We start from the raw sequence: 13,704 nt of genomic DNA, 5'->3' as shown, positions 1-13,704 counted from the left end.
CTAGGGTTTATTTTATCTTTGGATAAGCTTGATATCCTCCATCCACATCCAGAAGAGTCTCCTGGGTAGGGTACACAATTGTGGGTGTTAATTCAAGATAAATTTACCAGACCAGGGTCCCTCATTCCTTGAATAAGGTATCCCAATGAAAAACTCAATGGGGATAGCAAGATGAGGTTTATTAAATCCTTGAATAGACTTGCTAATCTCTGTTCATGTTGACCTCTGTTCTTGGATAATATATTAACGAACATGATTAGTAAACAATGGGCTAAGTCCCATGGACCAAACAGATCGGAAACCACATAGGCCGATTTTCAGAACTCCACTTCCACTGATAGTAGAAAAATAAAATAACCCATGATTGTCATTTGATAATAGTTAAAAGGAAACATTATATTGATATTTAATAGTCGCCACAATTCACATGATTATGCGCCCCGCTTTTCACGTGATTTGACGTCAAAAAGCGTTAAAGTCGCCACAATTCACATGAAAAGGGGGGCGCATAATACTACATGGGAGGTGCAAAAATCATCTCCCAAAATTTACATTCATATAAGATATTTAATAGTCTATGCAAACTTTACATTTATAATGTTCTCCATAGCCTCCTGGACCCGGAGATTTCCCATAATATATCGTAGGGATTTGCTAGGGTCCATTGCTAAAAGCATTCAGCGGCTGGTCTGTCCTGTCGTGAATGCAGACAACAAGTCAATTAAAAATGAAAAGACAAGGTACTGTGTCTGATTATAAAAACATTGTACTGCAATCAACCGGTATAGTAGGGGATCATGAGATTTGAGACTCCCTGATGATCGTCTCTGCATCATCCGAGCTTACCAAGAAAAGGAGCCATGATATGATCTAAATGAAATCATGCTAAGAATATATCTTGAAAACAAACACCACCGAATGAGATCAGAATCATACTTTGCTTCCAGAAGATATAGAAAGCTTACCCATATTGGTTAATAGAATGGCAATAATATTTTTCCCACTTCAAATATATTGTTAGAAAGAACAGTAACTTGCAAGATTATTCTAAAGAGCATTGAGTTGGTGATATAAAATCAGCGGTTGTATTTCATTCTTGGAGTGGGTTCCACTTGGGCCTTTTTAGTGGGATGTGTTTCTCTCTATATAGAGGGTTTGTATGTGAAAAAGAGGGTTTGACGAAGAAGAAGAAGGGAAAATGAAGGGAGGAGAGGAGAAAAGTCTAGGGCAAGGCAAGAGGGTTTTTTCTTGGGGGCCCTAGGAGGGCTTTTATGGTGTAGCAAAAGCAAGGTTCTTCTTGAGGAAAAAGCTAGGCAAGGCAAGAGCGGTTTTCTCTTGGGGGTTATAGGAGGGCTTTTGTGGTGAAGCAAAAGTAAAGTTCTTCTACTCAAGGTTGAAGAGAAATCTAGGGCACGAAGAGAGGTTTTATTTTAGGCTTTGGGAGAGCTTTTGTGGTGAAGCAAAAGCAAGGTTCATCTACTCAAGGTTGAGGAGAAGGTTTAGGGCAAAAGTGGGGTGTTCTCTTGGGCTCTTGGAAGGCCTTTTTGTGGTGAAGCAAAAATGGGTTTTCCTCCTCTTGTTTATGAAGGTGTATTCTTCTTCTTCTCCATTGGATTTTGTCTATTGTAGCACAAACATTATGTTGGAGGATTTTCCAACCACTTTTCGAATGATGGTTTTTCGGTGTACTCGGTGTAGACTTAGTGATGCAAGGGCTTGGGCATCATTTCTTCAAATATGTGTCGGTGGTCTAATCAAGGGCTAGTAGAAAATTTCATTTGGATTGCATTTGACAATAATGAGTTTAGTGATTTAATAGGGTCATTAGACAATTGCTAATAACGTAGGGGTGTTTTAGGAACTTCAGCTCATGTAATGGCTATTATATAAAGCCACATTTTCCACCATTTCAAAAAAAGGCTGGATTGATTTTTTTTTCTGAAAATTAGGGATCTGAACTTTCTTGGGCGGGAGATTTTCCTTTTGGAGGAAATCACCTTTGATCGAATTTTGATAGCCAAGGGAAGATTCGAGCTTGATCCGAGCTCCTTCCATTGATCATTTTCTCCTTCCTTGTTTGCAAGGAATTTCTCATATGCACCTATAGCTGGATGCCTCCTTCGTTGGAGAGAAGGATTTTTTTCAGTGGATTTTACCGATTGGGGTAACATTGTACTATTGGTTCTAAATAGTAAATTTTTGTATTGCCTTGACCATTAAGTAGCACTTTGTGGTGAACCACGTATATCGTTGTCTTCTTGTGGTTGTTTGTGATTTGCTCCCTTTGGTGGTTGTGGTTTGTTGGCATATATTTGAGGAAAGTGTATCTAAGCACATGCTCAAAAACACATGTGGCCCACATTTTGTGGGGGGGATCCAAAGCATTCATTTGGAAGGCCCTGCCATGGATAAGATGTGCACCAAAAATCAGCCATATAGGATCATCCTAGCCCTACCATTTGTGGAGGGAAAATGGGTAGAAACATGGACACACAGTGCTTGTCCATTTTCCACTCCAACTTTGATTGGGTTAGGATGATCCTATAGGCTAAGAAGCACGGGTACTCTCCGGAGGCCCACGCACCCGTGTCGGGTGCGTATCGGGTGCGGGTGCTCTTGGGTACTCTTTAGGTGCGTACCCAAACATCAAACAAAACGAAAATTCAATTTGGGGGTTTGTGTAGGTATTGGGTGTGCACCCTGTTCGAATTAAATAAAAATTTATAGATTTACATTAGAGGGGCTGTCCCAATTAACAAAGGGGAGGGGGGTTTGAATATATATCAAAATATCTATAATATATATATATTTATATATCCCATAATTAAAAACCTAACAACTTCGAAGTAATATTAGATTTTGGTGATTTAATATTAGATTTTGGTGGTGGTGGTGTTGTTTTGTTATTGTTCTCCAATTAAATTGTTTGAATTCTTTAACAAAATATTTATTATTTTTATTTTTATAAATATATTATATTCAGCGTACCCCTACCAACACCCCGTACCCGTATCCGTGCTTCATTGCCTATAGGGTTGATTTTTGGTACACACCCTATCCATGGAAGGGCCTTTCAAATGAATGCTTTGGATCCCCCAAAAAATGTGGGCCACATGTGTTTTTTAGTATCTAAGCACGTGCTTAGAAACACTTTTCTCATATTTTCTCCACCTTGTTTGTGCAAGGTCTTGGGTATTTCCGTGTGTTCGCCGGTGGTAGATTGGTGGATGTAACTGTCGGTAGGTTTTGCGCCCCAATCTGAGTTTAATTCATGGAAGTGAATGACTCAATTCGGTCTAAAATATATGAATTATTTTTACACCGTTTTGAGTACCTTTGCTGACACGAATGAAGAAGTTGATGAATCTCAATGGCATTCTTTTAAAAATGAAATGTATAGGAAAAATGTGCAAGTGGGACTAGATGATCTCAAACGATTCATTCGAATCGAAAATGAGACTCGAGCCAGGAATAACTTGGAGATGGTTAAACAACAACAGTCTGCTGCTAACGCGGTAACAAATCCGAAGAAATTTCCTTGAAAATCCAAGTCACCTAAAAGTGACAATCCCAAGTTGGAGGCCAAAAAGCCTATCTTCCATAATAGAAAGGCAAGTGCCACAACTGTGGAAAATGTGATCACTTTGCGGCAAATTGTAGGCAACCTAACCAGTCTAAATCTGACACACCACAGAAGGAAGCTCATATGATGGTGGGTAAGACTGAGCCTAAGAGTTTTGTTGCTATGTTGGGCAACGGTAAGGCCTGTCCTTCCTCATATTGGTGGTTAGATACAGGAGCCACTTGTTGCCACGAAAGAGACTGTTACAGTGGCTAGTGGAGCAGAGGCAGAGATTACTCACACTGGTACTGCGAACTTGGTCCTTTCTTCAGGACAAATACTAACTTTAAAAATTGTTAAAGCAGTTCTTGCTCTTCAAAAGAATTTAATTTTTATTAGTCTTTTAGACTATGCTGGCATATGTACTTCATTTATGTGTGGTAGAGTAACTTTAATTGTTAACTCATACTATTTTGATTGTGCATATTTGATAGATCGTATGTTTGATTTGAGTTTAGATAATGAGACTGTTAGTAAGGATAGTTCATCGCTAATTGCTCCTAAGTTGTTACACAACCGATTGGGACATGTGCACTATCAGAAAATGGTCTAATTTACTAATACTCATAAGATACTATTATATATGTCAATTATATTTGACAAGTGTGAGTGTTAGGAGTGATAGAGAATGAGAAGATACACATTGACAGGGTTCAAGGAATTTTGTGCCTCTCAGGGCGTAATCCTTGAAACTACTGCTCATCTCTCTCGCCTCAATCAAATGGCATAGCTGAGTGTAAGAACAGGACGTTAACTCAAGTGTTAAACTCTATGTTAATGTCAGCTGGCATGCCTAGTTGCATTTGGGGAGAGGCAGCTTTGACTGCAAATTGCATCCTAAATCTCTATATGCTCTTCCATGTGATAGAGTACCTAAGAATTTGGTGAGGACTTTGTGACCTACCAATTGGAGAATGATCCATCATCCTATCAGGACGTGATGAGATTTAGGGACTCTATATTGTGGGCAGAAGCCACTCATGATAAAATGAGCTCTCTGTTAGAAAATCTAACTTGGCAGCTAGTCGATTTGCCAAAAGGGGCTAAGACTATGGGCTGTAAGTAGATATTTGTATGTGATTATACAAAGTTTATTATGGTCTTAATCAAGCACCTAAATTGTGACATCAGAAATTTGACAAAGTAGTAAAGAGCTTTGGGTTTCTGACAAATTACTCGGATAAATGCCTTTACTATCGTTTTGTGTCGAATAAAGTCATAATTATTTGGTTGTATGTAGATGTTGATTCTTGTTTCCAATCTCTCTCTGTGATGAGTAATGTGAAACTAACCTTGGGTAAAGAATTCGACATGAAAAGACCTTGGTGTTGTTAACATCATTCTTGGTATGAAATGAAGTTTTTGAAAGGCAAGGAATCACCCTTGGCCTAACTCATTATATGAAAACCTACTTTCTTTTTTAGGATGCAATGAGTGCAAACCGATTGAGACACCATTTTGATTATACCAAGCAGCTGATCTCTAAGGAAGAGACAGTGTGAGTTAGTTAGATTATTCTAAACTGATTGGTAGTCTCATGTATGATTTGTGTTGCACTAGGCCAAACATAGCCTTTATAATTGGCATGCTGAGTCGTTTTACTAGCAATCCTGGCCATGAGCATAGAGATGCCCTTATGAGGCTGATGAGATACCTTTCGTATACTCAAGAGTATGCTCAAAACTATGGTGGCCATCCACTTATTGTGGAAGGATATTCTGATGAATCATGGGGATCAGAATTATGGGACAACAAATCTACTGTTGTTGTGTGGAAGTCGAATTTGAACTTTATGCTCTAACTTCAGTTGCAAATGAAGTAAAAGAGATAAAGAATCTAATTATGGTTATGGATATTCCACTGACCCGGTTGACGATTAGTTCCTTCAGTGTGTTCTATGATAATCAAGCAACAACTATGGTTGTGAAGAACTCACTCTTTAATGGTAAGAGGAGATATCTTAGGCTGAAAAATGCCATGCTGAATTATCTCAAGAACACGAGATTATCACTTTGATTGATACGAAATCGAAGGATAATAGGCCGAAGCTCTCACAAAAGGGATTGACCAACGATCGAATATTCAAAATTGTGGGGGAGATGGGGTTAAAGTCTGTATAGACAGGACTTAACCTACATCCATGTTATTTTAAATCTTCGAATCTCTCTTTTGGCCAAGATAGGCACTTGATATGTTTCGATGATGTTTACAGTTGTTGTGTGTCATTCCACATTTGATGACATGTCCTGTTTGGGAAAGGTTGTACATTCAAAACTTGATGATACAGCTTAACTCAAATATGGATAAGATGGATGTAACATTTCAAAAAGAAACATGAAATGATTCTTTGCAAAAAGAAACTATTTGGTCTTGTTCTTTAATGAAACTTGACAATTCAGAATGGTTATTTGCAAAAGAAGTTGTTTAGGTCTTGTTCTCTATTGAAACTCGGCAATGATGCTTATGGTGAGAGTGATACTGATAATTTTTTCAGCCATTTTGAATTGTACTAAGTTCTTCTTCAGGTAGAACTAGATACTTTAGTGTTTTACATAAATGATTGGATTCATTTTCATGAAATCCATATTTGGTAATTCACAGGGATTGGCGAAAAGGAGGAGCTTGTCTTGATTTGGACTTTAATGAAGATGACTTACTTGATGAGTAAATCTTCTAAAGTCATAAAGACTATGCTTACATTTCAGTATGCATAGAGTTCACTTTTTTGTGGAACTTTATTTTGGATCTTGATGAGAATCATACCTCATGAATGAATTCATCTAAGATCAGTGGGGTTCACTTATATGTGAAACTACTTTGTGATTGAGTTTAGCTTGTTGTATATCTAAAACTCTTGGTTTGTCATAAAAGGATTCGTGTTTTCAGATCTTTTATGATATAGACCATATGGTGATGTGGATGATTCAATATTTTGTTGTGAACATTACACTATCTATCTATTGGATTGTGCTATATGTAGAACATAGGAGGAGATTGTTGGGTATATAATATAACCCATGTATGTTCTAATATAAGCCCAATAAAATAATGGACCGGTGTAGTGGGCCTATTTGGGCTAGAACCCACTAACCTATTAAAACCCTAGTGTATCTAATATATATAGGGGCTGGAGGCAACAAACTTGGTATTCCAAATTAGATACCTTGGGTGTAATGCTTCAAGCAACCTCTTGCTTGACCTAATTACTCTAACATCCCTATTGTTCAACTTCAGCGGAATCTTTCCAAGATTTCTTGCTTGAAAAGTTTTAGCTTGAGTAGTTTTTACCTAACGCAAGAAAATAATTTCCATGTAAAACAATTTTCATGCTTCCCAAACATGCCTTCCCACTAAGGCCACAGTTTAGCGGGGACTTTACACGGTACCCCACTATGTGGATTCGTTATAGCCCAAAAATAGGCTGATATTCGCAATGCCTTGTATTCATAATAAGACGAACTCACCTTGTCTCTTTTAATCTAACCACCTGTCAAAAGGCTGTTACAATTCCCAAAAAAAGCCAAACCCCAGCTTACATATAAAAAAAAACACACACACACAAAATGCTCACAGCAGTCAATTAGAAAATAACAGACAAGGTGAGTTCGTCATATTATCAATAGTTCTAAGACCATAAGCCAAAAAATATTCTTCTCATGCAGTATTTATTTTCATGATTAATTTGTTGAAGACTCCCTTGCTTTCCTCCTTTCAACTTTGGCGTAAAGTCATGGGTTTGCTCCCGCATTCGAATCCCCCCTTGCTTACCCAATGCGTGTGGTTTCTGGGTGATTGCGCGCATCCGCAGGGAAATATTACCAAAAAAAAAAAATGATTAATTTGTTGAAGACTCCCTTGCTTTCCTCCTTTCAACTTTTGTGGCATATACAAATGGAGAATGTCAAACCCCAATAAATCAATCCTTCTAAATGAAGGGTTTAATTTGCTAATGCGTTGAGGTTCATTGGAAACATAATTTTACATAGGATTTGAGAATGTTTTGAGATTTTTACAAATCATTTAAGACTTTTTCAGTGGAAACAATTATGTTTCCAATACAGCTTAACGAGGCTTGGATTGCATCCTCTATTTTATTTTATTTTGTATCTAGGGAGCCGTCTCTGTGTAATGTAGTATCTGGAGAGGCTTGGATTGCCTTGTTGGTTATTCTCTCCTATCAATATATCTCGACGGTCCGTCTTGGGTCCGTGATCAGTTAAAAAATGCACCTTAAGTCCTTAACTGAGTGCCCTTGCAACTCAATTTTGCCAAAAGCCATTTGAGGCTCACTAGCTTTTAGAAGATGATACTTTTTAGTAACAAAAAAATGCTCTAGTATCTTTGATACAAAGGATTTGGTACTCAATTTCGCCAAAAGCCACAGTTGCACGGGAGAACAGACACATAGGCTCACTTTTTGGCAGGTTTTGTCTTGTTCATTTTATTCATCTGAGGTGGCTGTCCTCTTCTGCAAAAGTGAGACATGAAATGGCTTTCTGCCAAATTGTGGTTTCCCCTACGGTACAAGGCACATATTTAAGCTGATTGGTATGTTTCGAATTATGGGTTCCACCAAGGATTGGCACTAGCCCAAACACTGATTTGATTATCCTAATTCATAACCACATAATCATTCGAATTTTATGGGGTCCGCATCGCTCATTTTGCATCCATCCATTGATTTACAAGTTAGTGATTGAAAAAACAAAACTTACATGATTAATGTGGCCCATCTAGGATTCATCCATTTTGGAAGAACTGATTGCCTACACATTGGCCATGTGTATGATTAATGATAGTTATAACTCTTACGAGTAATATAGTTAATGGCTTCCAAAGAGGCCTCCCTAATGTTCCATTTGCAAAATAGATTAGTTTGAAGGTGTTTCTACAACCTTTCCCACAGACTAAAAATGCCCGCATTTCTGTCCCCTTTAGTAGGGGTGCAAATCGGGCGATTTTTTTTGGAATTGAGCTTTTACAGTAAAATCAGGTCCGGTTCAGATTGATTCCAATTCATTATTTTAGCCAATTAAGCTCAACCCAACCTGACCTAAGTTGAACCCTTACCCTCTAGTTGATCTTTTACTTCACTTTCAGAAAAATGAAAAAAGAAAAGAAAAGGGGGGAGTAGAAATACTAAGAAATAGGTGTAAATGTCATTTCCCCATATAAACTTATTGCAAATAAGGACCAATATTGGTGGGTATCCATAGTGGCCTTGAGTGTGTCATTGCACTATTGATCTCTTCATATTATACCAGCTCTAATTACCAAAGAAGGAGATCCTTACTAATTAAGATCTCTTCATGTATATAGGAAAGGTGCTCTAAAGACTCTATTACCATACCAACATAAAAGAAAATATAAAAAATGAAATTTTTTGTAATATTCAATCAGTCCTGAAAATCCACTTCTTCAAAACGGTCACTACCACACCTCTTCGTTTCGCTACCCACACGCTGCTCTCCAACACTCTCCATCTCATCCTCTCCGTTCGAAAAATCGCTCTGATCTGTCTTCTTCGCCGCAATCATGTCATCAAAATGCCACCAAGACTTGACTTCTGCTCGGAAATTGACTCTAGAAGGTGGTAATTTCTTAAGTAACACTTCCTTGATATTACCTAATACCCCTTTATCATATGGATTAGTAGAACCCTTATAACGTTGTCTGAAACTCTCATAAGAGGTCTGTGCCCCACAAAAATGAAAATATAATTAAGAAAATTATAGAAATTCAAATAGTATGTATTAAGAAATGAGATTTGATTACTAATTAAGCACACCTGGTTTAGCGTAATGAGGTGTGCATGGAAGGTGGTGAGACCGCCGAGGAACCAAATTGCAACAAAGCTAAATGTTGCTAAGGCAAACGTTTCTGGGGCATTTGTGAGTATGCTAAACACTCCATTGCCTTTCCTTGACATTCTTCGGTTGATTCTCCAGCATGAAAAGGAGAAGATGTAGATGAAGAAAACTAATGCTGAAGATATGAAGGTCAGGTAAAACCTATAGTTGCGCTGCACACGAGTATATATGTTGCAATCAAGTCTACCATGGCACAATCCATATATACATGCAACCATAGTTACAAAATCTAGATTCGAAATAACCATGTTTCATTTCCTTCTCATTTGTTTTCTTGATAAGCTTTTTCTCTTGAAATTCGATAACCTCTTTTAACCCGTACATACGCTCGTTTTTTCATTCTTATCACCAATTTCTACAACTCAGCATATGATGGGACCCACTATTTTACATCTAATGTTATGATATGGGTTGGGGCCAACAATTTATAACAATGCCTACCATGGTAGGGCCCACCATTTTACACCTCAAGTTCTGATGGGGCGGGTTCCACGATCTCCACTCAAGTCCATGAATACGGTAGGGCCTACCATTTTACACAGCATGTTTTAATGGGGTGGGGCCCATTATTTTACATACATGCATAGCACGGGTCATGAATGCTAGTATCTACTATATATTTACTTAGTTTTCTTACATAAGACAATGACAAAAATCATAGAAGGATGGTTAAGTGCACTTGTTTCCTAGATTAAGATGTGAGTTTAGCTTTCCCTACAATGTATTTTTAAATAATTTTAATTCTCTCACTTTCGCACATTTAAATCGAAAAATGAGAGAACTTTTGAATTATTTAGGCATTGTTGTGCAGCCATGAAAGTTTTTTCATGGAATATTGGTTTATCAAGTGATGGGAGGGAGATGTGCAAGGAGGGTGGGAGAGGGAAAGAATTGGGAGGGCATGAGTGAGACTGAGGAGAGGGTAAGAAGTGGCTGAAAATAGCGGAAAGATAATCTATAACTAAAATACAGTTTTTTTCTTTCTTCATTTTTGAGCCACTTCGCATCATCTTGTCACTCATGACCACTCAATTCTCTCTCCCTCTCTCTTTCTCTCCCCCTACTCTATCAATATCAATAGGCTAATAGTCCAAGAAAAAAAAATCATTGTTGCCAAACATGGCCTTTGGATTTTTTAAACTTCAAAAGGGGCATTAAGATTTTAGTTACATGTGTTCTTACCAGTCCAATGCATTGGCCAATCCAAGGACAATGGTGGTCAAATTTCTCGACACAGTTGTCACAGACGGCGCAGTGGCAGCTTCTCGGTGGCCGGAATAACAGACAAATCCGGCAATATTTCAATTTCATCTCCACTCCATTAACAATCGCCCTTTTGCTTCTAACTCTATCACTAGTACCAATCTCCTCTGTTGGTGGGTGATCATTTCTAGGAATAATTCCTGGATCTCTTGTACTAACCATAACTAAGTTAACAAGAACCTGCAAAATTAAATAAAAAATTTCGGTGAAAAAAAAACTTTTTCTTTCTTTTTTGTAACTCTTCAACAATATTTTAGATTTGTACTCACAATCGCTGTTAAAATCATAGAAAATGTGATAATAAGACCGGCATGCTTTGCTATATCATGTCCAATGTATATGCAGAAAATCCAGTTGGAAAGAAATATCGAAATCGTCGTCAAGAGGAACCCTTTTGGATCGGGGCCACAAATAAGCCTCCCTCTGAAGAAAAATACCTGCATTTCAAAAATAGATTATGAAGAGAAAATTAATGTGTGTATATATATATATATATATATGAGAAAAGTGTTTCTACTCGGCCGAGTAGATAGCTTATCTACTCCTCCCTTTAAAAAGTACAGTGGGCCCACACATTGTGAATGATCCAAAGCATTCATTTGATAGGTCTTAACATAGATAGGGTGTGCCCAAAAAATCAGCACCAAAGGGTCATCCTAGCCCTTCGTTTTGTTGGGCCTTGTAGAAACAGAATGGACGCATCTTACACAGTACGTTTATATGCGTCCATTCTGTTTCTACAAGGCCCAACAAAACGAAGGGCTAGGATGACCCTTTGGTGCTGATTTTTTGGGCACACCCTATCTATGTTAAGACCTATCAAATGAATGCTTTGGATCATCCACAATGTGTGGGCCCACTGTACTTTTTAAAGGGAGGAGTAGATAAGCTTATCTACTCGGCCGAGTAGAAACACTTTCCTCCATATATATATATATATATATATACGAATGAGGAAAGTGTTTCTAGTCCGGCCGACTAGAGATTATTCTCTAGTCCGCCACCCAAAAACACATGGGTCCCACATATTTTGTGGTGATCTAAAGCATTCATTTGATAGGCCTCATCATAGATAGGATGTCCACAAAAATTCAGCTTCATAGGATCTTCTTAACCCTTCGATTTGTGGAGTTAAAAAATGGACAGATTTGTTGCGGTTTATAGCCGTCCATTTTAAGCTCCACAAATCATAGGGTTGGGATGATCCTATGAAGCTAATCTCTTGTGGACACCGTCTCTATGCCAGGCCCCATCAAATGAATGCTTTGCATCACCCAAATATGTGGGACCCATGTGTTTTTGGGTGGCAGACTAGAGAATGATCTCTAGTCGGCCGGACTAGAAACACTTTCCTCATATATATATATATATATATATATATATATATATATATATATATTAAATCATTAGGTATAGAACAAAAGGATGAATGGTAAAGAAGAACAATGTTCTTTCTAGTTTTCATGTAGAAAATCCAGGATAGGTCTGAGGTAATTTGGGCACATTGATAGTTGAAAAGTTCAGATTCAGAAGTAATTCAGCAATCTATTCTAAGAATGACGGAAATGTTTGATGATGATTAAGTGCACAATTTTAAGCCCAATAATCAGTTTTGGACTCAAAATGCATTCTCAACATCCAAAAAGAACCGCTTCTAATTAGTATTTTGTCAAGATACTTTCAAATAATATATTACGGTCCTAAGTGAGGGCCTACCTATGTAAAAGAACTAGGTAGGACCCAGCTTAGCATAAGACAATTATAAAGGGCCTAGCCTAACTCGTTCAGTCAGCTCTTGGACTTTAAGGGTGTGTGTTAGAGCAATCAATGCGTCACGTGTTCGAGTTACGGAAGGATCAACTTGTAGAGAGGATTATCTGAAAAGGGACTACCCGTAAAAAAGCCAACTTGAAAACTGCTAGAATGAAGTTACCAAAGAATGGGCCGCCAAGGAAGGGGTGGCCTGTGGAAAGGGCTACTTGGAAAAAAAGTCGGAGTACAAACTGCCATATCGTAAGCCACCGAAGACGGTGATGCATAAGCATATAGTGAAATGTTATGATCCTAAGTAGGGGTCTACCTAGGTAGCGGACGCAGCCTGGTATGGGACGAGTCTAAAGGGCCAAGCTAACATGTTCCATTAACTATGTTGCTTTTGGTGTATTGGTTTGGTACCTAACTCCCATTTAATTCAAAAAATGCAGATATATCCCGATATTTAAAACCATTTTTTAAATTTCATATCCTATGCATATGGAGACTGATATCTGCCTACCAACCTTCGATAATAGCAATATTCACATTGTTATACACCTTTTTAATAAGCTTTTCACTCTGACAATAATATATAAGATCCACATAAAATGCAAAACAAAGTAGTGTCATTATAAAAATATGGTAGTGCAGATATTGGCCCCTATACTTTTATATTCCATTGTTTCACCCAAATTTTAGAAAGAAAATGAGGAGTAATCAACAACCATACATTTTTTCCTGGCCAAACTTCATAAAGTCTTGTGGCTCTTCTGTGGGTAGTAGAAGAAGGCATATGTGATAATTCGTTGTCCTTGTCTCCCACAACAACTTCACACTCTGGTTCTTGCTTTCGATTAACCCTCATCAGATCCTCATACAAAACAACTGGAAAATCCACGCGGTCGATTTCAATCTCGTGTTTTTCCACTTGATGACCACCCTTAGATCTGTCTTTTCCAGTTGTGGGATCAATTTCAGGATGATGGGAAATGGGAATTATTTCCTCGGATTCCAAATCTTCAGTTCTTGCTTCTAGCGGTTGGTTGATGGAAGCCATATTAAATTCAGATAAAACCGAATAAGAGGAAAGAAAGAAGGGGTTTATTCAAAAACAAGAAAATCCAACCGTTAGGGATCTAAACGAGAATAGAATGTTAACTGACTTTTGGAACCGAAAAACTGTGACTTAATTTT

General features: G+C 37.9%; 1 protein-coding gene across 1 annotated transcript; it reads right to left on the bottom strand.

Annotated features, from left to right (window-relative positions):
- Positions 1–8,836: 8,836 nt before the first annotated feature.
- LOC143882624 (putative protein S-acyltransferase 1) lies at positions 8,837–13,572 on the bottom strand. The gene is made up of 5 exons (XM_077386088.1): positions 13,241–13,572; positions 11,025–11,192; positions 10,675–10,935; positions 9,411–9,644; positions 8,837–9,315 (listed from the first exon to the last, which is right to left on the bottom strand). Exons 1-5 carry the CDS (start codon positions 13,565–13,567, stop codon positions 9,019–9,021), a joined length of 1,287 nt encoding a protein of 428 aa, XP_077242203.1. The 5' UTR covers positions 13,568–13,572; the 3' UTR covers positions 8,837–9,018.
- Positions 13,573–13,704: the final 132 nt, after the last annotated feature.

Source organism: Tasmannia lanceolata, unplaced genomic scaffold (assembly GCF_043159265.1).
Source record: "Tasmannia lanceolata isolate RefF3 unplaced genomic scaffold, GAP_Taslan_0.1 ptg000008l, whole genome shotgun sequence".
NCBI lineage: Eukaryota > Viridiplantae > Streptophyta > Magnoliopsida > Canellales > Winteraceae > Tasmannia > Tasmannia lanceolata.
Note: the sequence above shows the minus strand (reverse complement) of the source record. Positions and strands in the feature narration are given on the sequence as shown.